Source organism: Mastacembelus armatus, chromosome 22, assembly GCF_900324485.2.
Source record: "Mastacembelus armatus chromosome 22, fMasArm1.2, whole genome shotgun sequence".
In the NCBI taxonomy this organism is placed as follows: domain Eukaryota; kingdom Metazoa; phylum Chordata; class Actinopteri; order Synbranchiformes; family Mastacembelidae; genus Mastacembelus; species Mastacembelus armatus.
The window spans coordinates 4047497-4074677 of record NC_046654.1 but is presented as its reverse complement, the minus strand read 5'-3'; the positions used below and the strand labels follow the sequence as shown (position 1 = coordinate 4074677).

The following is a 27181-nucleotide window of genomic DNA, read 5'->3' as shown; positions in this document are numbered from 1 at the left end:
AATTGACAATACTGTCACATCAAACATTTGAATGGAAAAAATTAAAAAAGTTCAGCCTGGACTCGATAAATTAAAACCACAAGCTCAATGATTTTTATCTGATCTTGAGATTTATGATGGTAGAAAGAACAGAGGAGGATGAGTCAGAACAAATACTTTCCATCATCTGGAACAAATATAAATAAAATACTGAAACGTCTTTTTTAAAATCAGGAGTCATGGAAAAGCCATTTGTTGCTATCTTTTAAACAAACCAAATGCAATTACTCCATACTTTCAAATATCAGGGCTTAGATCATTGATGTTTCCACTGTCCTAGTGGACATTTACTCAATATTAGTTTTAACTGTATATTTATGTGACTTTTGTTATTCACAATAAAATGATTTGTGTATTTGCAATGAAGTGTTGGACTTAAAGTTGGCAGGTAGTACAGGGTCTAACACACACAACAAAAGTGTTGCTGCTGGGTCATCAGTCAGACAATACTGCCACCTTCAGGCTGAAAAATTAAACACATGAAAGTAAATGTGTCACAGCAGAGGGCAGCACAAACCAACGGAACATGACCGAGGGTTGGCCATATGATTAGCACCTCATTGAGAACACACCACATTTAATGTATTTTAATGGTTTAAAAGCTGTTTGTATTCAAAATAGAGAATATGAATGGAATATGAATGTTTTTTTAATCAAACTCTTAAACCAAAACTCTTATCAACTGCAACTTTGCACCATTTTGAAATCACCAGAAAACAGCAGAACTATGTTAGATAAATGTACCATTTTATTTGATATTGAGGACATTAGTACCAAGAAGGCACAGACCAGACTTCATAATAACAAATCATTTTGTTTAACTACAGGGTGATAAAAAATAAAATAAAATAAAAAAATCTTTCATTTTTTCTGAAGGGAGATCCTTTCACAGAAAGGATTATGGACACAGACATACAGACTTTTAAAAAGTGTTAAGTATGACCACATATTGAAGTCAGAGGAGAAGGTTCAAACAAATTATGACTTTAAGGACATGGGTTATGGCTGTATGGCTGTGTACCTTAAGCACATACCATTTTAATATAGGAAACTCAGTCCATCAAAATATGACTTTAGACATTTTTCATTAATGAGTAGAAATAATTACATGTTTAAAACAGTGAAAGAAAACTGTATGAAATATAGTTGTTTTAATTACATAGCAGTATCAAATTCATGTATTTGTTATGTAATACATATATGCTTTTTTTAAAATCTTGTTCAGATGCTTTATTGCTAGGCTGTGAAAAAGGTGAGTTTATATAGACATCAGGTTACTTAAAGCTGAACTGGGATGAATCCAGGAGAAAAAAAACAAAAAACAATCTCACATGACTGTAATTACGCTTGGTAAGAGTGGGAAACGTACAGAAAATTACATATGATACAATTTAGTTCAGCTACATTTAATTGGTTAATAAAGGTAGCTGAGGGTTGGATGTACATTTATCACTCCATCTGTTTACTGTCTGATATTTGAAATCATAACATCTTATCTACAGATGGGACATAACACAAAATATTCACTTTCTTGTTCAGTTCAATACGAAGATTGTTTACTGTGTGGTAAACATGAAGTTACAGCCAGCAGCTGATTAGCTTAGAATAAAGACTGGAAACAGAGGGATATCATGGTTCTGTCCAACAGCAGACTAGCACCTCACTCATCAATGTCATATGGTTGGTTTCTTTTATTTGGTGACTTTTAGAGGTGTGGGGTGTAGATTTTATTAGTTTGGTGGGCTCACTGTTTTCCTATTTCCAGTCTTTATGCTAAGCAAAGCTCCTTGGCATCTGGTTACATCTCCATACCAACAAAGTGTAATTTCCAACAAACTATTCCTTTAATTTGACTTAACTTTTAACTTAAGCCAGTCTTTAACAATTAGTGTTACCTTAAAGAATAATTTCAATCAATTCAAGAGTTAATTTTAAACCAAGTGGTCATGATAGTGGCGTGATTGCGAGTAAAATGACTGCTTGTTGTTTTTATCTGCAACAACCTCCTGTCCTCATTCACACCAGTTGTAGTGTGCTGAAATTTGAGATGTGATTTAGGACTAATAACGGCTTCAGTTCTCTTGAATCGTACTGAGATAAAAATGGCAAAACTAGTCTTTCTTGTTCAGAGGCACAAACAATATCCTTAATACTGTCACATACAGTACATCTGATGGTAACACTGAATCACATCAACTGCACATAGAATAACTTTTCAACACACACAAGTTGGGACAGTTCATACAAAAAAATCAACACATGATGAGATTTCATGTAAGGAATAAAAACTGTAATAAAATCCAGTTTAAACGAAAGATGAAATGAAACCGAAGAAAGAATCAAAGGAAGACATACGTGTGCATTATGATTTGTTTTGGCCAAAAGCCAACCATGCTCCATTTTGTGTCTAGATTAGAGAGAAGCTTTTGTGGCCGCAAACTCAATGCGAGTCCGGACATGTAGAACTCACCCTGCCTCATTCCTCCCAAGAAACCTGTTTGGATTTCACAGGACATGAAACAGATTCAAATCAGATTCTATTGTTATTTAAGATGCCGAAAAACTAGCTGGATCTGTCACAGATGTCTTTCCAATGTTTAAAAAGTTAAGCTTTGAATTCAGATGGCTCGGATCTTTTTATATGACTAAACTGAGGGTGTGTGATTGTCAAAATAAGGGTTGGACATCTGCATAGTGTGACAAAGGCACGTCGAGTGTGTTCACATGATGGTTGGCACGCTGCACTTCCTGTTGAGGTAAAATGAAGTGGCATAGAAGCGTAGAAGAAGAGAGTAGGGAGGAGCCATGGCTGCTTTCTCAAAGGATTCTGAGTCCATCTTCCCTCTCATCAAGACTTTGACATGTTTTTGTCTTGGCTGCACATTGGGAATAACATTGATGTAGAAACAGATGTTCTTTCAGTTCATTTTCATTTCTTGTCTTTGGTTCGTAGCTCAGAATGACTTTGTCCTCTGTGTCCTCCACAAATCTTTGATATGTTTCTCATGCCGGTGCTTGAGTCTGTCTGGTATATGCCTACCTGTCTGTATGCACACAGACTTTCTGTTCTTGAAACCAGTTCAGAGGAGACAGATTTGAACAAAGCATTTTTTTTTTTTTTTTTAAACAAATCCCTTTTGTTTCCTTTACACAGGGAAGCAGCTTGGGCAACATTTTAGACAAAGGTTCTCTTTAGCCTGGTGTTCACTTTTAAAATTCCCATTCCTCCATGTCTGTTTATTTATTATGTGTTATACACCTCAAGTGGTAACTGAAGGGACAGACAACTTGTTGCCATTTACTCATCTCTTCTTTTCACTGCCAGGAATAGAAACCACCTCTTCAACACTCTTTTCTCGTTCCCTGAGGGCTAAAATCCCTCATCTGACAAAGAGGAATGAAAAGGTCAGCCCAAGGTCACCTTGCTTCTGCTTTTATTACACGACGAACTCCGGGACCTCATCACTGGTCAGGTCCAGCGAAAAGTACTTGTTGGTTCTCTTGATGGGAAAGGGGTGCTGCTCACTGAGCATGCTGGCTCGCTGATCAGCAAGGCCCTGGTAGCCGCCGCTGTCGCTCAGCTCCGGAGCGCAGCCGAACGTGTAACTGTGTGCGGTGTCCTGGCAGAGCTCTGCCCACTGCAGGCAGTCCTTCTGGTAGAGCCGGATGTCGTCCAGTGACTGGCTATGCCGGTCGGTTGAAGACTGAGGCTTCCTGCACGTAGATGTCTATAGGTGGAAAGTGACAAATCAAACAACACTGGGAAAATCAAAGATATGAAGATGAAGTTTTTACACAGTCTGTTTATAGTGAAATACTGTAATTTACTTTTATTCTGGACTTATTTATTTTGGCTTTAGTTTGTGACTCCCAGAACTGGCCCTATTTACCCGCAAAGTAGTGGTTGCAACGTAGGTTTGTCCAGACTATGCAATTGAAATAAAGAAGGATAATACAGAAAATATATCAGCATCATCAACTACTGACAAACACAGACAAAGAGGATGCAGCATCAAATACACCACAAATGGAAGATTCACAAAGATGTAGCAAACACTATGAAGCATTGTGGTGTGTTTCACTGTAGCCCAGTGAAACCCAGCTGCTGCTGAAGAATCTTGTTTTTCCTCCTTTATCACTTCATTGTTCTCGTGTGAAACATTAGTACATAATGAAAACAAAGTAAACATTTCTGAATTCATTCTGAGACTGACATTAAAACTTTACTATTTAAGTTGAAATAGCTGACTCCTCTGTACATGTAATTATTACACCCTCGTAGAAAATTAGGATGAAAAATAAACAACAAAAACAGCAAAATTGAAATGATTTTCTCAGTATTAGTTAACTCGTTGTGAATTAATAGTGCTGTGAAACTAAATTACCTGTGGCAGAGACTCGATGCTCTGTCCTCTCATCTTAACAACAGTCTCAGAGGAGCTGGAAGTGGAGGAGCTGACGTCTTTCACGATCAGTCCTGGGAAGCACACATGCAAATGTTTTAGCTACAGTGTGTGTAGAGACAGCTTGCTGTCAAATCGCCTAGTGGCAACTATTAAATTATTTTACAGATAAAGAAATGAAAGAAATCGTCCTGGGTATTTTTGTTGTCCCTGATGCTGTTACATTTACTCTTTGTGCACTGTAGCCTGAATTGTAAGCACCTGTACCTGAGTATCCGTTGGTCTGATCAGGGGACATAGTCAGCATGTCCTCTGTGATATGGATACACAGCTCCTGGTCCAGAGCCATCTCATGCAGCTCTTCATAGTCTTTAGGATCGTCCACCAGCATCTCGATCTCTGCAGAAGAAGTTGTGTCAGAATTATTACAATAAAATCTAAACAAATTATTTTGGCTACACTTCCTGTGACATATGCTCAGTATTTCTTTTTTTTATGTCATTATGTTCTTTGTTGTTATTAACTTCACTGTGATGCTTACTTGACATATCAGTATTTACCGTCATCATCTAATATGCGTTCCTTGCCGCTGCTCTCGATGCCAGAGGTGTGTGAGCTACCATGACTGGTTGTGGACGAGCTGCAGGTCCGTAGAGGCCTGTGTGGGGTCTGACCCAGGGCTCTGAAACTGTCTGTCTCAATGCCGGAGGTGTGTGAGCTGCCGTGGCTGGTTGTGGAGTGACGAGACAGGCGTTTGTGATGAGAAACACTCCCTGCACTGCTGCCGCTGGCCCGGGAATGCTTGTCCAGGTGCTCCATGTCCAGTTCGAGAGCATCGCTGATGTACGACTCCCGATACTGCTTCTTTTCTGTAAGCAACCACACATGTGCAATTTTTAACATTTATTACAGACTGGATGATATTTCCATGTGCCAAAACCTGAAATACTGTCTTGAGGAAACTTGACCAGTTGGTCAAGTTTCAGGAAATGATTGCTTTTCTGGCAGACAGCCTGGCTCTGTCCATAGGTAACCAAATCCACCTACTGGCACCTCACTAATAACATTTTATAACAGTTTGATTTAATCTGTATAAAAACCAAAGTGTAAAAACAAGAACTTGATTTATGTTTTATGGGGGTCAGATGTCAGACTATAACTGCCAGGCAACAAAGTCTACACAGAGTTACTTGTCCCTGAAGGAGTTTTTTCCTGTAGCATTAAGCTCAGCTGAACCTTACGGTTTACAGCTTTTTATGTTAATGTGTTTTTCCATATAATATAATATAAGATAAGAAGATTATAAACAAAGCTGAAAATTACCTTCATTTTCCTCCAGTCTACGGACTTGTTTGAGGACTGGCTGCAGGTTCATGTAGAGCCGGTGGCTGTTGCTGAGTAGCTGCAGGAGGTGGCGGGACCGCATCGGACAACCTGTGTAGTAGATGAGCTTACGGGCCGAGGGCAGACCATCAGGAAGGATTTCAAACTTTTTCCCCTGAGAAAGCAGCAGAGAGAAAAACATGATGGATGCTAATTACAGAACTTAAAGCAGTTCATGATATAATATATAGATGGATGGAACTGAAATTATAATTCAGTGCCAGATAGGTTCGTAGGAAAACCTCAGAGGAGGAATGAAGTTTGTTCTTGAAAACTATTGTGTAGCAAAAAACAAAGCAACATAAGTCTGTGTGTCTGTTCTTCATTTCATTATACACAGTGTGAGGACATGTCGGGTGAATGCATGGAAAAAATGAAATGGAGGGTTTATGCTTTCTCCTGTGCTTTTTGGCAGAAGCTTGACTAAATAACAGCTGTCTTTGGTGTCAGTGGGATTGTTTTCAATGCAGACCTATAAACATTTCTTCCAGGGGTTTGGACTTTTAAAGGTTTAAACCCTGTGGAAATGCAAAGAGCTGCACATTTCTGACCACAAGACTGAGCTTTCACTTTATTTATCCAGACATTTAGAAAAACAGCTGAATCCAAGTATGTTAAAGCCTGTACATAGGTAGGGAAGCACATATATATATATTCAGCTTTGAGCTGTAGTGAAAATAGATCATAAAATCTAACTGACAGTTCCTTGACAGTGGTTTTCCTACAAAATCTTTTCTCTGGGCAGAGATATCCTGGAGGCTTGTTTCCTGTTCAAATCCTGGACTGGCAGAAAAACTGAGGGTGGGAAAATTATGGAGAAATTGTCTTCCATTCTTAAAGTTGAGTATTCGACTTTAACCTCAAACTTCCCTCTGCAGCTCCAACTGGTCACCAGTACAACACAGGAGCCATGCTGGGAAGCGAACAGGGGTGAATAAGTCTGAGTGACCAACCATAGGTGCAGCTGCATTACATTTCTGTTTTATAATGTATTTAAATCAAGAAACCTTTTAGTCCGAAGCTGTTTTACTTTCTTTATGTACAGGCTACATCAACTGCTGTGAATTATTATTTATAGGGCAAGACTGCTGGCTAGTCAGAAATGCCACAATTCGTCATTTTGTTAGTGGTACTAAACATGTTTTAGGACAGTTTTTAAGGCCTTTTTGAGGAATTATATTCCTTTATTCCATAGCAGATGTCAGGAAGTGAAGGGAAAGTGAAAAGGGAAATGATATGTGACAAAAACCTGTGGGTCAACACAAACCAAGGATGCTATCCACTGCTAAAACCACTAGGCCAACAAGGTGCCCTTGTTCTGGGACAGTTCCTATGTTGTCTGCATTTAGAAATTGGCTTTGTTTAGCTGTATGACCACAGCTAGACACACTAAACAACAGTCTATAAGTGGACACGGTGAAGTTTCAGTGTTAGGACAGAACCGTGTTTATAGAACTGTGTTTTTTTCATGGATTTTCTCACTTCTATTGTTTTTCTTATTTAAATTCAGGATAAAGTGTTTTCAGTTCTCATTGTGCTTTGAGCGAGTCAGTCATTTAACTGTGGGCTACTGCTGCATTCGTGTCACAATGCAATTACCGTAATTACCAGGTTCTGACAATGTTCACGTCAACATCCAAGGTTGCAATTACAATCAGGAAACTGAAATTTTTTTTAAACCTTTGCTGAATCCAACTTGGCACTTGATAATACAGAAGTGTCTGAACACTAAACAAACATGAATGGCTCATGTCAGCCAAAATCCACCTTTCAAGGTAATTAAACCCTAACTTCATATACTGTTATATTGTCAGTGGAGACAATCTTTAACTCTTATGCAACCAATCTGCAGATGGATCATCATCATCCATCAGCTCCATCATCCATCCCACGACAAGAATGAGGCATAAATCTGAAGCCGTTTGCTCGTAGTCAAATCTGTACAATGGAAAATCATTCTGTACTTGCTGAAGAGGATCCTGTTTGCACTGTAAGTTAATTTCTCAATGCATCTATGGATGTGTATCCTCAGTGGACACTGATTCATTAGTATATGCATTACACCTGTGTGTTCTAGATATATTCATTTATGGCCCAGAGAAGGCGGCCAGTACGTTTTGATACAAGAAGTTTAAAAACAGTCAAAAAAAAACAAACAAAAAAACACCTAACGATAAAATGGTTTTCTGCCATTGCAGATTAAATATACACAGCAGCCTGGTGTTAAGTGCCAGGTTATTAAAAGGGGTTTAGACAGTTTCTTGTTTCATGCGGTACACATGGTCTGTCCATCTAAACCTTCTGCACAAGACAGCTGTTCATCTTCCAACAACACAGCCCTAACAGGCCACACACATCGAAAACTCCCAGAATCAAAAAAAGGAATGTCTAATCCAACAATCCCTCAACAAGACTAGCATCAACCAAAGCTGTCGAGTCAGACGTTGGCCAAAAATCCAATACCACAGGACACCAGGATGATGACTTCAGCGTTCAGAGGGAGGAGAGCTCAAAATCACAAAGGCTCATGAGAAGCATAAATGCATCTTTGTTTTCTTCTGCTGCCTCCGAAACACTGGTTTCCACCCTTCTCTAACAATGAGCAGAAAACATTCCCCTCCTTCCTTTAACCCTTGATACCAAAAAGAAGAAAGTCTTCCTGGCCAAAAGCCTGAATCAGAAATCCCCCTGAAACCTTTGCAACATCTGGTGTTTATTGACCCACACGTCCCTCCGCCCTGCTCCGCTCTCTGGCTCATTTAGCTGTAGCTGCAGCCATGGTGGCAGCAGTGCTCGATGACGTGACTCATGGGTGGGGTGGAGGAGAAAGCCTGTTATTCAGGAGAAGGGTGGGACAGGACCACGAAAGGCCTTCGCATCCAAAGTGAAACCACAGCCACGGCACCACCGGTTCACTCTCACGACGCTGCAGACAGCAGACGAAAGGAAACCACGAAAAAAGCAGGAATGAGGAAAACAGGATGTCTTCACCGTGAACTGTGTGGGAGATGCAACGGTTGTTTGTGCCATAATTAGCAAAACTTGCTCTTGGATCTAAGCAAGTTTCCCAGGGGCATTACAGTCATAATTCATTCAACTATGTAAAAGCTAAAATTAGAATCACAAGGAGCTTGTTTTTGTGATCAATCATCGACTGACAGAAAATGTGAAGCCGTCAGAGTGAAACAGATATACAGTAAGCTTCTTTGCCTTCCTGCAATAACAGAAGCCCTATGGAAGCAAATTACCGACTGCTGTGCTCAGCTTAAAGACAGGCTGACTCAGAGCAGAGATGAGAAGATTTAACAGGATTTCCTTTAAGGGGCACAGGGACACCAGTGGTAATTGATAAAACAGCTGAATCACAAGGCATGTATACCATATGAAAGAAAGCACTGCTGCTCATTACATAAATATGTATGTAGTATATAGTGTCTGTGTACACGCAAGGAAAGTCTGTCTAAATCCATGATTAGTTCCAGAAGACTTGCAGGGCTAAGATAAAGCACCAGTGTGGGGAAAAGAAGCCTTGTGTAAAAATTTCCATGATCCTGAGAAGGAGTTAGACTTTGAAAAACATCGCCATAGGCCAGATGTTTGGGTTCCGTCATCGCCGGAATGTGTACAAAAAAAACTGCACCTATGAAAAAGGTTTCTCTGAGTTATGAGTCAGCGTTATGGTGCATCTGACTCACCACAAATACCAGTTTCCCCACATTGGTCCAGGGGAAGTCGTACAACAGCTGTCTCACAGAGCCGACGTTCTGCAACACAGAAGCACAGACACATGAAGTCAGTGATCAAAGCATCAAACAACCACACCACACTGCATGAACTCCATCTTAACACGTCCATCAATGAACCCTGGATTCTTGTTTTTTTGGAACTTGTAAAAAAAGAAAGAAAAAAAAAACACTCACCAGAATGACAACAATAAACCTGTGTTGAAAGACTTGTGAAGAGTCATTTTAGTTCATGTGTCTCAGGATACTGAGACCTATGTCTAGATACAGGTTTGTACTGAAAACAGGCTGGCTGGCAGATTTCTTCAGAAAAAACACTGAAATCCTTTAAACATAAGAAAAATGCAAGAACTGATGGTGGAGCCATGTTTAACGTACTGGTGAGATAACTATGATCCAGAAACAGAGCACAGTGGTTTATACTATGAAGAAGGTTTTTACTGCTATGGAAAATTATTGTATTGTTTTTCTCATTGAACAACAGAAATGCAGCATCATATGACAAATGACATCGTGTACAACTACTGTGCTGATGCAGTGATCTCAATAAAATGGCTTTAAAGACATTTAGAACTCAATCACAAACAAAAATCACTTGACAAGTGATATATTTTGTTGTGAACTTATCTTCAGAGTTTAGGTATCTACAAAACAGGAAGCAAACAACAACAGTGTCAATCTAGGTGGAAATCCTAAAATCTGCATTGTATCTGTAAAAAAAAAAATTATACCTGGAAAATTTGAATTCCACGTAAAGTCAGTCCCAATGTAAGAGATGCCTCTACTTCCTTCTTGTCCTGTTCAAAGTAAAGATAGTGTGTAGATGAGAACATCCAGTTAAACTATATTCAGTAAAATAAGCTGAAATCTAATGTGTGCATCATTTGCTCACTTCATCTACAGAACTAACAATTAAATTTGTACTCCAGTACTGATATATGCATGCACAGGACTGAATGTCTTGGACAGAAACAATAAGACTTTTATTGATACAAGAGAAAGCTACTGCACATCTGACCACATCCCTCACCTTGTAGAGCCTGTAGTAGTGGACAGTAACGTCATCAAGCTGGGCACACTCCTTAATGTATTTGAGGTGCGCCTCTGAAGCTGTGAGAGCAAACTGGTCTTTGTGCATGTTCGGGATATGCCTCAGGATGTACTCGCGTCCACGCTTTGCTATCACCTGACCAGGGGCAGAGAGAGGGAAACATCAGGCCTGGCTGCTCTGGAGCTGCACTGAGATTACAGCAGGACTGGCAGCACAGGTTGCCAATGAGGGTAATGAATCTGCCTGCCACAGGGCAAGCAAATGTCAGTGTAGAGAAACTGAGCAACAGCCAAAGACAGGAACTGGAAATGCACTCACTACACTTTGCATGAGGGATGAAGACTTTGTACATAAGCTCTTTAAGCACCTAAATCTGTGGAAGATTTACTGTAGAGTAGCACTCATCATCAAACTATTTCCTGTCAACGCTGGTTTTAAGCAGTGATAAGGACACAGGAGGATAATCGCAGGAAGTGAAGGGCAATCAGACGGGTGTGGCTGTCATAGCCAGTGAGGTGGCAGTGGAGGGGGTGATGGCAGTGTGGCCAGAATAGCTGTGTCAGCTAAGGCATTTCTCTTGATTTAGAAAAAAGCATGTGTGCCAGTTAGAGTGGCAAAGATAACCATGGTGTCCCCGTTCTCATTATCTCTCATGCTCAGATGTTGAACTGTCACTAAGTGTTTGGTCAGTGTGATTAATGGAAGGTGGCCACAGACCCACATACTGTAAACACTGCAGTCCAGGCTGATGAACACTGCATGATGTGTTTCTGCTTCTCTGTCATACAGCAACTTTTCTTCTTTCAGATTAGACCCATTTAAGTCACTGTTTTACAAAGAGACTCGCTGTGACTCACTGAAATATCACACAGCCTTACCACAGAGGGATTAACACATTAATGTGTGAACTGTATTACTGTTCACATTACAGGGCTCTTGTGTATACTGCAGCCTTCCACAAGAAGACAATTAAAATGTAGCACAACAGCGTATGGGATTCACATTACTGAATAATAAGATTTCCATTTATGACGTGAATTTAAATTTATTATGTGATGAGAAAATAATCATTAGTTGCGGCCATAATCCTGAACATTTAAAAATAAATTCCTAAGCATAAACAAGTCCTACAAATGAAAACAAAACCATCATCACAGAAACCAAATGTCCGTTAGGGACAAAACTCAAATAAAAACTAAAGCAAATATTCAAGAATCTCTGGCATAACATGTGGTAGGTGATTCAGAGAGAAATGTGCCAAATGTTTGTAATATTAATACAAGGTGTCAGGTGTTAACAGGAAAGAGGAGCAGTGTACAGGTTGATGGTCAACCATTATCTGACATATGCGGGTTCAGAGCACATACTGTACTCACCCATGGGGGGAAATAGGCTTCAGGTTCGAAGTACTTCCCAAAGTGCTTGTTACGCTTGAAGTTGCCAAGGTCAGCCTGCAGGGCAAAGGCTGCCAGGAGAAAGTAAGCCTCCTCCCTTTGGATACACTGAGAGAGCAGCACCTGTTTTCTCAAGTGCCAGTAGTAGTAGTACCTGGCCACCCGGTCACTGCAGGGCAAACAGACAGAAGAAATAACTGGCTTACTGCTGCTAAACTGAGTGATGTTAGAGTAGTCTGTACAGGTATTTAACAGTATTTTCTTTATTATCAGATGTACTTACCTGATCAATCTCCCATTCTCAACGTAATACTGAGCTCTGAAGTGAATGATCATTGGAGGGCCAAACTGGTCGATGCCCTGCAAAACACAAATCTTTGTTTATTGTCCACACCAGGAAAAATTTAACTTCAGTTATATCAGAAAACACAAGTAAAAGTTGGATTAAAAGTAAAACAGGAAAATTATTTCACCTATGAGAAGTTAAAGGATTAGTTTTACGTTTTAGGAAATAAGTGTGTTATGTTGCTTTCTAACGGCTGGATGAAAAGATCAACACACTCATTTCTGTGTGGTAAACACAGAACTGGAACGAGAAGAGGATTAGCGTAGCTTAGCATAAAGACCAGCAGCAGACAGAAACAGTGAACCCATACACAAACAAAAAATGACTCATCAACTCCACCTGATAACTGGAGATTTGCTTGTGAATACATCTGTTCCTAAAACTGGAACTGGTCTTTGAGGAGGCATTTCCTTTCTTTGTGTGGGCAGATACTTATATCTACCTGACACTGAATTTCTTTTTGATAAAGGTTGAGGATCAATGAGAGTCAGTTTTGCGATTTAGTAAGTGTGTAAGTTATCTGAATGTGAATTTGCCTATTGTAGCTTTGAAGTGTAGACTTCTTGCCTTCTGCTCCCTGTTAAACTCCTGATAGAAAGCCAATAATCCTGCACAGCATTTCTTACCTTGCTGGCTTCTCTTTTCCATTCTTTGGGGCAGTATTTGGACAGTTTCTGATCCAGCTCCATATAGATGTGTTCATTATCTGTCAGAGGAGGAGAGAGACAGGTTTAAGTTTGCTTTTCTGGGTTATCAGTGTGTGTGTGTGTGTGTGCGCACGCGCATTTGGATGTACAGGTGCCTTTACACTGTGTGTGCTCAGAGAAATCCAGCCCAAACGAGCCCCGTTCAAAGACTGCCTCAGAGGAATCACATCAGACAGCCCCTGCACTTTCCTTTGTACTCAGAGCCTCTGGTGTTTCTTCTCATTTCTTCATCCCACTCTGTCATGTCCTAATCTGCTCCTGGAGTGACACCTTTCATGAGCTGCAGGCCTGCTGATCTGACAACTCTGAGCTTCTATACAATGAAAACCAGTGAATAGCCAAAGCGAATGAAAAGCAGGAGCTGAGCCCGTCTGACAGGACGTCAATGCGTATATTTTATCAAATTTGGAAACTGTCCTGAAGTCTAGATGACTGGACTGTGAGTGTTTATCAGTGATTTTATATTCTGAACACATTGCTATGATCTCTAAAATATGCTGATCCGTTTAAATGCATTGTTTCACCTTGTTAAATTTAAAACATTTCCCCAGAAGGTTTTGGCTTTCATTGGTGACGATTCGAAATATCCACAGCTGAGACTTCTGCCGCCATCCCATTTCAATTGAGGGAAATGGCTTTTGGTTTGTGGTGCTTAAAGAATCCAAAAATTACATTTTAAAATTCAACAGCAATGTCTGTTTCCAGAAAAAATATCCCTATAACACAACCTGACTGCAAAAGCTTTTCACTGACAACTATTTTTTACAGTTGAGCACTGTTAATTAAACCAGGGGTGAGATGTGGATGAACTGCCCCATAGACAGGAACCTGGTTTCTGGCAGAATGTTAGGATTAAAGAAGTGAGTGATGTGATATTATAACAGCTAGAAAAGGACAGAGGTATAGAACTGACAATCCAACTTTACTTCAGGTACAGTGCATTCAGAAAGTATTCACACCCCCTTCTGTTTTTATTAATTGTCTTATATTGCAGCCTGATACTACAACTTTAAAGTCTTTTTTTTCCTCAGTCTACACTGTGTGAAGTATCCTGACCCTTTGCAGCAACACGTGAAAATTAGCTCAGGTGCCTCCCATTTCTCTTGGTCTTTGCTGAGACGTTTCTACAAATTGACTGGATGATAATGAGGCCTAAGAATAACGGCAAACATTCACATTTTACAGTCTGGATTCAGTGAAATCTCTGAGACTTTGCATTTTAAATACTCGTGGATTTATAGTTAATTAATTGACAAATCGTTTTAGTATACAACTTCACTTGCATTTAAAGCAGCTATGGCATTATCAGCTGTTAGTAGGTTTACTACATTCAGACACTTTCAGCAAATGGGTCACAGAAAAGGACACTGAGCAGACTTCAAGTGTTGGATACAATGTTGGGTATATCGTGCAAAGAGCATTGAATCTATACGCGTGGACACTGGTCAGAGGGACAAGGGGGGACACACAGAGTGGGTGGCCTGTTTGCCTTAGAGATTTCATGCTGTTCAGACAAGCACTTCAGGAATGTCCCTCAGTCAGACCCCTTGGCTCCTGCTCAACTGACCTGCTGGGCTGCCACTGGCTCATCTGGAGGCCAGCTGTCTGAAAACACGGCCGTTGCAATTTACTCTCCCTTTGCAGTTGCCTACAACTGTCAGCCACTGTCTGCTTGGCCATAGGGCACACACAGTGAACCATTCCATACATACAACCCTCGGCGAGCCTTGTCCTCATAAAAACAACTTCAGCCTCACCGTACAATGGGAGCCAGTCAGGACGAAGAGGCCTGGGTTCCGGGGGGACTGCCATGGCAGGTAGGTGAGAGATGCTACGTTTATGGCAGATTCCTGACTTTCAGCCAAGTTACTGAGCTGATGAAAGTTACTGCCTGGTTACACTGTTTTTATGTGGTGCTAGTAGTCTTTGAGAGGATCCAGTCCACCGCTCGCATGATGCAACCACATGTTGGTCCAATCACTGTGAAATTTAAAACTTTTAAAATAAAAATGAGGCTTTGTCTAGAGAATTCAACAGCCAGTATACTCTAGTTTAGAAAAGGAGATGTGAAGTGGACTATTCTGTTCAGCAGATGGTTAGGCAAGATAAACTGTATATAGCAGAGCCCAAAGCAACACATGGAACTTCACAAACAAATCCCTGAAATGAGAAGTCTTACTCTGAATAACACTGAGCCCAAACAGGTGGCAGTCCTTCAGTCTGAGGAGGTCACACACCTGGACCAACAGTTCCTGGCACAAAGTCTTCACCTGAGGAGAGAAGATGAGGAGGCTTGCTTTCATCTTTTTAGATATAATTTGTTAACCATCATATAAATAAAATAAACCGGTAACCACACAAAGGATAACCATACAAAACCCAACCCACTGCTAATGTCTGGTACTTATCTCATATTGTTACAAACTGTTTATGTGTTGTATAGCGCATGCATGTGATTTGTTCTGCAGGGCTGAACATTTTTCAAATGAAGTACAGACCTTGTTTTTGACCACCAACATTGAAAGAAAATGTTTAGAAAGGATGAAGTGGTGGTTAAAGAACGAGAATAAATTTGCTGTTAATTTACAGATGAAGTGCTTGAAGCATCTCTGCCACAAAGGCAGTGTTTTGTAAGGAGCAGCTAAAAGCTGCCAAGGAAACCAAATTTCCTAGGAAATTATAACCCCTCAGTCTATGCCTTTAAAGGAACAGTTGAACAAGCTTGTTTGCTTTTGTGCCCAGAGTCAAATGAGAAGATCGATACCACAAACATATCTGTACAATAAATCCACCTCTCAAGTTTACCAGCTAACATGTTACATGTTGTTTGTTCAATCCATAAAAGCCACATCCTGAAGGCAACATGTCAAAAAACTTTGAAGGGATTTGGTTTTGAGGTGCTGGAGTGGGTTATTATTATACCTTTAGAACAAGCCAGGTGAGCTGGTTCACTTTTCCATTTATGCTCATTTAAGCCAGCTTCCTATGTATTTCACAGACATGAGAGTGGTGTCAATCTTCTCATTTAAATAATTTCCAAAAATGTCAAACCAGTCCATTAAGTGTAAGAAAACATTTGTATTGTCTTGTATTTGTATGTCTACTCACATTGACTATGATATTGAGCGTATCATCATTAGGCAGAAAGACACAAACACAGCGGCGGTCCTGCATGGTTTTGTTGTTGTGGAAGTTCAGTTTGTTCATCTTTGTGTGGCTGGGACAAAACAGGCCCCTCCGCCTGCTACAGGGGCTCTGGGCCTTCTGATGACCCGGCTCCACCACCACAGTACCCCTCCTTCAGCTGGAGCCCAGTACAGACACACCAGCACCTATGGGCTCAACAGGCCAAGCAGCAGTCACAAGGCAGGGCATGGGGACTCCAGCTGTAGTCCACCACTGTGGAGACAACAGAGAGGGCAAACACCTTGATGTTAGTGCACTGTGTTGTATGCAAAGGTAGGGATTATGAAGAGCTAATTAAGTTTTTAAAACCGCAGGTCTGCACCAAAAAGCCTGACAGGACATGGAGAAATAAAAAGACAGACAGTCTAAAAGGGCAGCATTCCTGTTTATGTCCATGAATATGTGACATCAGTGCAGGGGAATGTCAGTGACTCCAGAGGAACATGTGAACATCTGTCTGGAGAGGAACTGATGAAATGCAATGATGGCATGAAGGAAAAATACAGTGTGACTAACACTTAAAACTGACTGATTTCAGTTTGATCACTTTCTCACCTGAAACACAACAAACTCAAGTCTGAACTTTAGCTTCAGGGCATTTTAGCAGATCAGAAATAGAGCAGCAAAAAAGCTGTTGATTTGAACAGCTGTTAAGGCATGTACATGTATGCATAGGGGTTTAGATGTCGTCTGGGTGTCCGACTTTGTTGGCTCTATAAGTCAAACACATCTACATTTTCCTCCTGGCATCTGTTTTGTCAACTCGTTTGGTTCTGCCAACATGCTTTCAGCTATTTAAATGTTGTTTTTTTCACTGTCTGCTGAAATCCACAGTCAACAGCCAGAGTGAAGCTCGGTCTGCACCAAACTCTCCTTATTCTCCCTCTCTGAACTGAAGTCAGAGGAAGCTGACAGGGAAACAGAACTATTTTCTATCTAGAGCAGTGGTATTGTTTTGAAATAAATTCTTACTTTTTCACTTTTGTCAAAGGGTGACAGAGAGAGAGAAAGATCTCTCTTTCTTAAAGGGCAACAGGAAAGTGTTACAGAAATGTGGAATAATGTGTGCACATTAAATTTTAAGTGTCAAACTTCCACTCCCTGCATCTGATCCAAGTCAGGTTAGATGTTCCTACATGTTCACAGCTTCGATGAGAGCAAATGTGTCCCTTTGTTATCTACCAACTATATACCTCTCTCTCTCTCTCTCTCTCTCTCACACACACACACACACACACACACACCAGATGTATACACACACCTCCAACTTTAACAGTCCTGAGGTCAGCAAGCAGCTCACAGCATGAAGTGCACCTGAGGACGTGTGAGAACCTCACAGGGCGTGAAAAGTCGCAGTCCAGACAAAAGACTGTTAAAGAACAATGAGTTCAGATTATCACTTCAATCAGGTCAGATTATCACATCTTCCTGTTCGAAGTGCCTCACCGTAAAAACATGTCATTATAAACAGATAAGAGATAGTGAAAAGGATCACATTACTAAGTGAAAAACAATTTGCATTTAAGAACATGCAGTCAGAGAACTTATTTACAACATAAAGTTTCTGTGAGCCATCATACAAGGTGTAGGTTTTACTGCAGCATAAACCTTCTTATGGCATCTTACAGACATAAAAATGTGGTTATTGTTAGTCTTGATTTTAAATGTGGAAACAATGAAAGTAAACATGAAAAAACACCAGTCTTAGAACACTAAACTTTAACAAGGCAAGTAGCAGTGAAAACAACAGTAAAATGACTGACCAATGAAACTAATAAACAAGAGCTTTAACTGTAGAACTTCTGCTGCAAGGTCAGAAAGTGTTTTTTAGAACAAGTACCCTCTCAATATGCATCCTGCCTCCATATAACACCGTTTTGTTGATGCACAGACTGGGAGCCTGGTGAGCGAAGTGGCTGTAAATACACATACTGCTGACATACAGCATCAGTTCTCATTAAAGCTGGTCATCAGATGCACAGTGTGGTGTTCAACCTGCAACGTCTGCTGATGAGCCTTGACTGAGACGGCTCCCAGCACTGCTGCTGACCTTGACTAAACACATCACTACTGCACTGCACACATACATCTACACATATGTATCCAGACACATGTACATCAGACGCATCCACATACACACACTGGGTCTGTTCCTGCTCTCTTGCTACGACCATATGTCAGGTGCTACTACAGAACAGCTGAGCTGTGTGATGGCAGTGGGGTTAATTAGAAGTGAGGTTCATCTAATTGGATCATGTCCATCAGTTGCTTTCCCTCCTGAGAGCAACAGTGATGCTAGTAAAACAGAATAGATGCAATGTTTGCAGAGAATAACTAGTTTTAAATTGCTTTGTTTGCCCTGTTGCACTGGAAATTTTAGACCATGTCTAGACTAAGGCATTCACACATGCTGCTTTGTTTATAGTTTTCCTGCAGAAAGGTTAATGGTCCTAGAAGAAGGCTCTGTTGAAGTCATATCATGTTGCATTTTTATGCAGACATATGATTCCTGACGTCTACACACACCTCTTACTTACAACATGTTTATTATATTGTTAAATACCAACAGCGGATGTGGATGCCTATGCTGGTCTCATGTAGAGACAGGAGTAATTCAGATGTAACTGAGTATAGTCATTATTGATTGGAGTAGAAAGGCCTATTGACTCACGTCTGGTCTACCACCAAAGAGGAAATGTCCACTATGAAATTAAAGGGTGGATTGTCTTACACTCCATGTACTGGGAAGAGTGTGTGAGGGAAGAAAGTGCTGGATAATGAAATTACTGCAGCTTTCCATTCCCCTTTCACTGATGTGCAAAGTGTGACGCAACACTAAAGTCCATCCACAGCAACACACGCACAAAGAGCAGCTTCCTCCTGCCTTTGAGCCTGAAACAGGGATTGTGTCAACGTGGCACAACACAAAATCCCACAATGGGATGCAGAAATAGAGGGCCTCTGTCACAACTACACCTCTCTCTTTCTCATTCCTTCCCTCCTCCACTGACATCAGATGGATGCAGCGTCTCTGTGTCCAACTGTCGGATGGTGAAGTCTAAGAAAAACTTCCTCAGCTTGGGGAAGAACAGAGCTGCTGAAGAAGACTGTCACCACGCTCATTTTAGAATAGCTTCAGGTGTCAAAGCAAAAGAAAAGAGATGAGGGTGGATATATGCTGCAGAGAGAGGGAGCAGGAGGGAGGGAGATGGACTGAGGCAGCTCTCAAAGCTCAGGCATGAAAAAAAAAAAAAAAGAAAACTGCTGCAGTCAGGAGAATTCCTCACAAACATCTGCTTCTCATTCGAACAATGGCGGCCTTTGATTCCTGATGCACACAACGAACAGCAGCGTCCCCAAATCTATGTGACCACAAACTGCATCCTCCCACTGCATCCTACAACTTGGACTACACATCCTGACCATTAGGACAATGTCAATTAGGAAGCCAGGTACAGAGAAATCATCCCAAAATACTTTTCAGCTACTGTGTAAACTTTTCTAGCACATAATTTTCATAATTAATTGTTTGAGAGGTTTTTCAAGGAAAAATGCCAAAAGTTAGATTGTGGGTAAAGGTTGCTTTTCTTCAGGGTATAGTAAACTAAATAAGACCACCTGACATTTTATGGACAAGATGGATAATCAATTCATCAAAAAGAAAAAGAAAAAAAAAAAATCTGATAAAAAAAAAATAAATTATTAGCTGCTGAACGAGTGTGTCTAAACAGCTTAATTATATTAATAAGCCAAGTTAAAAACTAACCAAACCAGACTAAATTTCAATTTAGATATGTAAAAGAACATTGCAAACATTGCAAAAATTTATAGCTTATATTGTTAACTCACATTTAGCAGAAATAATACCACAAAATCAAACCAAATTATGAGAGGAATCCTCCGTATTTCTGATATTTCTTCTTGGAACTAAAACCCTGTATGAGCTAAAGAAAAGACAATGCAATGGCCTTGGTGTAAGCAGCAGAAAGAGAAGGTAAATTTTTACTTTATGCAGCCAATAATATGGAAGGAAATCTGTTTCACGAACTGCAGATGCTGACACAAACTGCCTTTGCTGAAATATTTAAAGAGCTTCCTTTCAAAGGGCACGGCTTTTCTAAACAGTGCCAAGAACTAAATCCAAGTGGGAAGTCTTTTTTTTTTTTTTGCCTCAGTTCTCTGCCAAAGGGACGAGAAACGTTGCTGAGTTGATGAGTAGTTCTAAATTACATTGGTCACAAGATGGCATTACCCTTCTCAGTGAGACTTCCCTCCTTTGTTTAACCTGCTGATACTCTAAAAGGAGGGGCTGAGTGTTAAAAAATAAACAGGAAAAAGCATGCTAGTCACCGACATGCTTGACCACCCAAACCACTAATTCTGGATCATCTAAACATCTATTTTGGACTCTGGCTTGTGATGATGTCGGGAAGTGACTGCTGTTATGTACCAGAAACATGCTCATATGTGTATTATACTTGGCTACCCTGACTTCTTTGTATGTTTTTCTTTCTCTGCTGTCAACAGGTTATACATGATGTAAACAAACAACTGTGATGCTGATTTTAATAAAGCACAAAAGCATGTTTAGCTGCTCCCATATAAATGCCACGATGCCCTCTGTGTGTGTTTTTAGCCTTCAAGTCTAATCTTGGGCTGAGGGTAAACACAGTGCACGATTTAAGAACTTGATTCCCATGATCCCCTGCCCATAAGATCATCCCACAGATTTGTATGTTGACTGTCAGAACTCCTTGTCTGCTTCCACCCAACTCACAGGAAGGGTTAACAATCTATTCCTGGCCCAAAGTCAATGAAAGTCTGAGAACCTAAACCAGATTTTAATGACATATTGTAATTTGATGAAGTGAATTATGTTAATTGTCTTTTGTTTTAAACATAGTAAAAATCTATATTCAAATGTCACACTCACTAATTCCTAAATCTCAGGCCAGTGCAGCATGGTACTGTATGTGACAAGATTCAGAGAAAAGTGAGGAATGAGTGGAGGGTGGCCCAGGCTAAACATCTACTTAGTAAATGCAGCTGCTGTATTTATCACACATTAACTAAATTCAGTGGAGGGGATATCTCACTGGGAAGCATCTGAAAGATTTTTTACATCATTCAGCTTTTGACTTCCAATTGGCTTTGCATGCTTAGTCTAGGAATCACTTTGGATTATGAAAATGGAGAGCATTCCAATATGATGAATCATTCTCCTTCTTGATGGAGAATATAATTATGAATGTGACAGCGAAAGCCTTACCCAGTTGGCAGCCTGCAGTAACAAACTTGCAAATGCCCAAAGACAAGACTCTCAACTGCCTTGGTTGAGCCATTTGTTGACTAACAGTTGAACACCTGTGGAACTAGTAATCAGTTTAGAGAAATATAATGTAGAAAGACCTGTCACTACTCATTTTTGGCAAAGGCTTTATGGACAAATCAAGGTTAAAACCAGCAGTGAGAATCCTGTCTTCAAATCAGATTCAATACCAGTTCTTGATTCAATTAAGAGAAAAAGGGACACTTTTTAGGCTCTTACTCTACTTCACCACTAAACATCATTATCCACAAGTAAAGCAGTGACGTTTGCAGTGGCTGCAGTTGGGCACTCTCTGGGTGATGGTGCACAGAGCATTTGCATGTCAATATGTCATTGTTGATTATTGGGTTATTAAACTAAAAGATACCCAAACAGCCCCAGATAGCTGAACCACCAGATAACTGTATGGTGGATATGCTGTACACCGTGCAGGTTCTGCCCTGTGGCACTGCATTTTGTCTTTGTCTTAATACCAACACAACTTCATTAACATGTTTAACAAATGCTTTTGGGAATCTGTAAACATATTTCAAATCCTTGATTAAAATTGTGAATTTCCCATGACCACATTTAAAACGACCACAGCCTCCTACATGTAGTGTATGTGGATATACCTGTATGGTAAAAAATATTTTAGCATTAATAACATCTGGCTTCCATGTGGCTCTGTACAAGGAGTGCGAACACACACACACACACACACACACACACACACACACACACACACACACCTCAAACCGCCGACACTGCCAGGCATGTTAGGACAGAGTCAGCAGTCCCTCCCTTCTCTCCCCACCCAGCATTCAGGCTTGGCCTGTGCATGAGTAACCCCACAAAACTAGCAATCGCAGTGCAATACGCCATGGAGACATGCACCCGACCATTATGCATGCTTAAAATAGAGCAAGCAGCCCTCAAGGAGAGGATTAAAAAAAATAAGCTGCAATTATAACAAACCAAACCAAACGTTGTCGTTTTGATTCAGGCCAAAATCTTCTGTTCTGACAGGGGGAAAGGGTTGATGCAGGTGATCTGAGACGTTTCCTCTGTGCAGCTTTTGTAACAGGATTGTCTCCTCTTTTGTTTACACTGTCACACCTGAGGAGCGTCACAAGACTCAAATATGATGTGTCATTCTCATGAAAACTCTGAAGGAAGTAATCTGCAGCAGTTTATAAAATTAAAAAAACATACCCGTAACAATTCAAAACTTGGCAGTGCGTGTGGCAACATACAGATGCATGAATTCACTTTTCCCAGTCACTTCATAGTGTGCCAACATCTCCTCTAGCTATTAAGTGAAGTCTGAAGATTACCTCATTGGAAAGAGAGTAAAGATATTGCAAGTCCATAATGTGGCACAACTGCGCAGCCTACACCAAAAGTCAAATGAGACTTAAAAGTGGAATTACAACTGTAATACTGGTTATAAATACCCTGCTAAGGGCTATTCTTGAACTCTGGTATTTTATGTCACTGACCCAGGACTGAACCTCAGTCTCAGTCACACATATACATGCCACCAATTGTAACAAAATCAACAAAATATCCTACAAGAAACACAGAGCTGTAGTGAGAATTGTGGAGGATAAGCCGATAATATCCCCAGGGGCTGCTAGCAGGTTAAATCTCTCTGGTCCACTTCCTTGAAAGGACTCAGGCTCCACTAAAGAGGCCAAGCAAGCAGAAGGAAAACACACAATCCAAGGAAGGGGGAGACAAATGCAGCAGGAACTGACCCATTTCTTTGTTCTGCCCCCTTTTGTGCATGAGACATGGATATGAGGAGGATATGCAGCATCCATGTAACAGCAGAAAAGACGTGCAATGCTTATGCTGGTGGTTTTCATGTTTACATTTAAAATCAGGGTTTGTGCTGCCTTCTACAAAGTATTTCCAGGCCTCTTGAGGCCATAAATCCAGTCAAAAGGGTTAACTGTGAAAGACATTGGGCCACTCTGGAACCCAGTATGTTTATAAACCTACTTTGCTATATATACAATCCAATATAAGGTTTGTATCCAAAAGCATACTACATAGCACAAACTGGTAGCAGCATAGAGCCCAGAGCACCTGTATAAGTTTCACTAAGGATATATAACTGCATACATACCCACTTACTGTACACACAGTGGAGATAACATACAACAGTAAGAGATAAAGTTTCCTCTTCCTTATTGCAATAACAGTAATCTTATCCTTTCTAATGGCCCTGTGGAACCCTCATACCTCAAACATTGTCCCAAGACTCAAAATACGGTTCCTCTTACACCTTATCTTCCACCAACAAGTTTGGGGACAGATTGGGTGATAAAGTCAGGAGAGACCATTTCATAAACAAGCTTCTGGTATGGAATGAAAATCCTCTACTAGTGTGTATCAGTCTTACCTGGGAGAATTTGCATAGTGAGGAGACAATTATGTAAAACTGCGTATAACAGGCTACCACCAGTTACAGGTGTATAGCACCACAGACACTTTCTTCTCCTCAGCTCAGATACCCTGTCTAACATTTTTTGTATTCATCGCAGAGTTTGAGCACCAGAGAAAGACACTACCAAAGATAAGGATTCAGCTGAGCTTTTGTTCTTTGAGTGTAATAGAGAAAATCATCTATAAATTCCAAGAAAACATTTACTTAACTGAGTCAATGTCAAATGTGATGTAAATAAAGAAGCAAAGCTCTAGACAGAGACAGCAAAACAAATGTTAATTAGTGATTTGTGATGTTAGAAAGGATATTACCATTATTACACGACTACATAAATTCCTATGAATGAGTCACTGACATGCACACACACACTATAGATACCTTTGTTCACACGTTTCCTTTTTGTTTCCTACACAAACAGCACTTTTCCTGTGCAGACAGCACCTGCACCATCTTGCTCTGTTGTGCCACCACACCAAGAACATGTTGCCTTCTCTAAAACATGAGCCATTTTTCTTCTATATTCCCCCAAAGCTGGAGCAGAGACCTGGGTGTCAAGTCATGCACGTTCTGCTGGGGAACAGGCCACACAGGGTAGATGATTAGCCTGCCAAAAGAACTGGATGAGTTTCAAGAGTTAATAGTCTTTACAGGGGATCCCCTGACTGACTGTGCTGATGTCTGCAGAACAACCAAATAGTCTTGATTTAATTTATAAAGTATGAGAAATGCAACAAACATTATGGTGCAACCATGTTGTTTATGTTGCACTAACTGCCTTATTATGACTTGGCAAAGCAATTAGGACTGACAGGTTTATAAAAACAACCAACGACAGGACAAAAGTTTAGCTGACACAGCATCCTCAACTGAAGTGCCCTTGAGCAAAATATCAAGCCCATATAGCTCAAGGGAGTGCTCTGAACTCTGTGGAAATGAGGCAGGGTTAAGGAGATTTTGCTTTGAGAGTAAAATTATTCATGCCAGACTGTTCACAGCCTAAAACAGCCTGAAACTTTACATTCAGATCTAAGGATTCCCATCCCTTTTTTGTGCCTGGTTGCCTTCGCGTGTAATGTTAAACCGAGTGGAAATTGTTGGCATTCCTGAGTGCTCGGGAAAACAACTCTGCAGTTTCTTCAAACCAAAATAAAAGAGGAATTTGCAGCTATAAAACAAGACTGATTAACATGGGTCGCACATCATTTTGTGCCATTCAACAGCCTGACATACACACCACTTTGCAGCAACGTTCAGTGATGTCGCTGGATGTGTGCGGGAATTTACTGGCATGTTAAAAACACATTTAAAGCATTTTGGCTACGACTCACGAGTAAACGTGTCCTTTACTGGCACAATATGAAATATAATGACATTAATATTAAACAACATCATCGCTTTTCCATGAGGGCTACAGGTTGGGTAGCGTTATGTTACGTTATGAGTAAGGAAATATTTAAAGCTATAAAACCGATTAATTTGACATAAACTTATTTAACAAGTCTCTGTCAGGGAAGGCTCCACTCACTGACCTGCAGACTCATATTTCGTGGCAACAGTCCCTGTAAAATATCCTGGCAGCATCACGGCCGGTGGAGCAAGAACCAACAACTTTGGTTGGTCTAACTTTGCTCAGTAGCGGCTCCAAAATATTATCAGAAACACTCGGTTAAATGCACCAAAATGAACAGGAATAAAGTTTATTTTGAACAATTTAAAAAGGTTATAACTGCCGGAGTGACGTCACGAGAACGGTAAAATCCCTCGTGCGAAGGTATAAAACGGATAAAGGCATCTTGAATAGCAAAACTCACCTTTTAATGAGAAAACGGTTTATTCCTTCTGAAAGTGTTAATCCAACCAGGTTTATTTGTTAAAGCAAAAAACAAAACAGAAACAAATCCAGTTTGGAAAGACTTTTGGGAAGTTTGGGAGAAGAGCCGTCTCTCCGCCACCTTCCACCAGAGCCACTTTCTGTCCTCGCTCTAACGACTACATAGGAATACATGTGCGGTGGGTGGAAGCGTAAACGGAGGGAACCGGGATGAACATGACGATTTCATACTTCTCTGAATCAACAATGTATGGCTAACCAGTCCCGGCACACACCCGTTCATATCCAACAATACCCTCGATAATATACTTTATGGTGAAAGTGTTCGTTTGTGCCCGCTGATGTCGAGAATCGCCGTGATGTTCGCACCGCACCCCCTAATCGGAACTGAGTTTGGTATCGCCCACGGCTGCCTCTCATTCCAATCCTCCCAACTGAGCTGGGCACGAGCTCTGCCGCATTAATTTTGGAAATCGCGACGGGGGGAAATAGTAACGACGCCTCCCGTGTGTATTAAAAGCGCGCTCACTAAAAAAGTTTTGTGATATAGGGCTGTTTATTTTTACACCAACACTCTGATGCCTTTTCTGAGCAGGACCATCATAAAAGATTGAGTGTGAACCTGTGATAAATCTTTTCACCAGACATCCAATTACAAAACACATAATTATAATACAGAGCATAAGTTTAACATAAGCAGCTACCATAAGATAACTTTGAAAGTAATTAGCAGTAAATCTTTTCAGCTGGCATAGCCTATTATAGCACTGGGCTATTTGGGTGTTGGGTTGGCTGAATTAAAACTTAAATTCAAAAAAGATGCTACAGTATTAAAGCAATACCCACGTTGTTCAAAGCGGTGAAATGGTTGTGTAGACACCAGCTGTGCATTGTGGATGGTAATAAATACAGAGGCCTCATGCTTGTGTTTATTAAGACAAATCACTTCCTTGCACCTCTCCTAAAGACCCATCCTCCCCCTTCATGATGTCAGACACTGGTTTAAAAGTGGGACAGCCCCTCTTAGTTGACATGGTGACCTGTAATTAGTGCTCAGGGGCCCAGACTCTGCTCCAAATGCTTGTCAGAGAGCAAAATGGACTGCCAAACATGAAAAGGGGTGCGGAAGTGTGCCTGGTCAAGCCAGGCTAAACCCCCTCTGGCCGACACTACACGCAGCTTTGAAGTGACATCAGAAAAGGACCTGTGAGCAACAAAGTAAGCCAGAGACCATTCCCTGCAAACCACAAATCCACAGTCCCTGGATTACATACCGAACCAACTACATTATTGTGACATTTGACACTGATTAGGTGTCAAAATGTAAATCTTAAT

General features: G+C 40.6%; 1 protein-coding gene across 3 annotated transcripts; it reads right to left on the bottom strand.

Annotated features, from left to right (window-relative positions):
- Nucleotides 1–765: 765 nt before the first annotated feature.
- Nucleotides 766–26763, bottom strand: frmd6 (FERM domain containing 6). Of its 3 annotated transcripts, XM_026304638.1 has the most exons (15): nt 25827–26012; nt 17514–17621; nt 16175–16465; nt 15246–15336; nt 12986–13065; nt 12297–12373; nt 11996–12182; nt 10599–10754; nt 10300–10365; nt 9521–9589; nt 5766–5940; nt 5003–5311; nt 4710–4841; nt 4425–4516; nt 3477–3767 (listed from the first exon to the last, which is right to left on the bottom strand). In XM_026304638.1, the coding sequence occupies exons 3-15, from the start codon at nt 16271–16273 to the stop codon at nt 3477–3479; spliced, it is 1824 nt and encodes a 607-aa protein (XP_026160423.1). In that variant the 5' UTR covers nt 16274–16465; nt 17514–17621; nt 25827–26012. The 3 variants fall into 3 exon arrangements, with proteins under 3 accessions (XP_026160413.1, XP_026160423.1, XP_026160432.1); XM_026304628.1 differs by lacking the exon at nt 17514–17621 and having other exon boundaries at nt 766–3767; XM_026304647.1 differs by lacking the exons at nt 17514–17621; nt 25827–26012 and adding an exon at nt 26693–26763.
- Nucleotides 26764–27181: the final 418 nt, after the last annotated feature.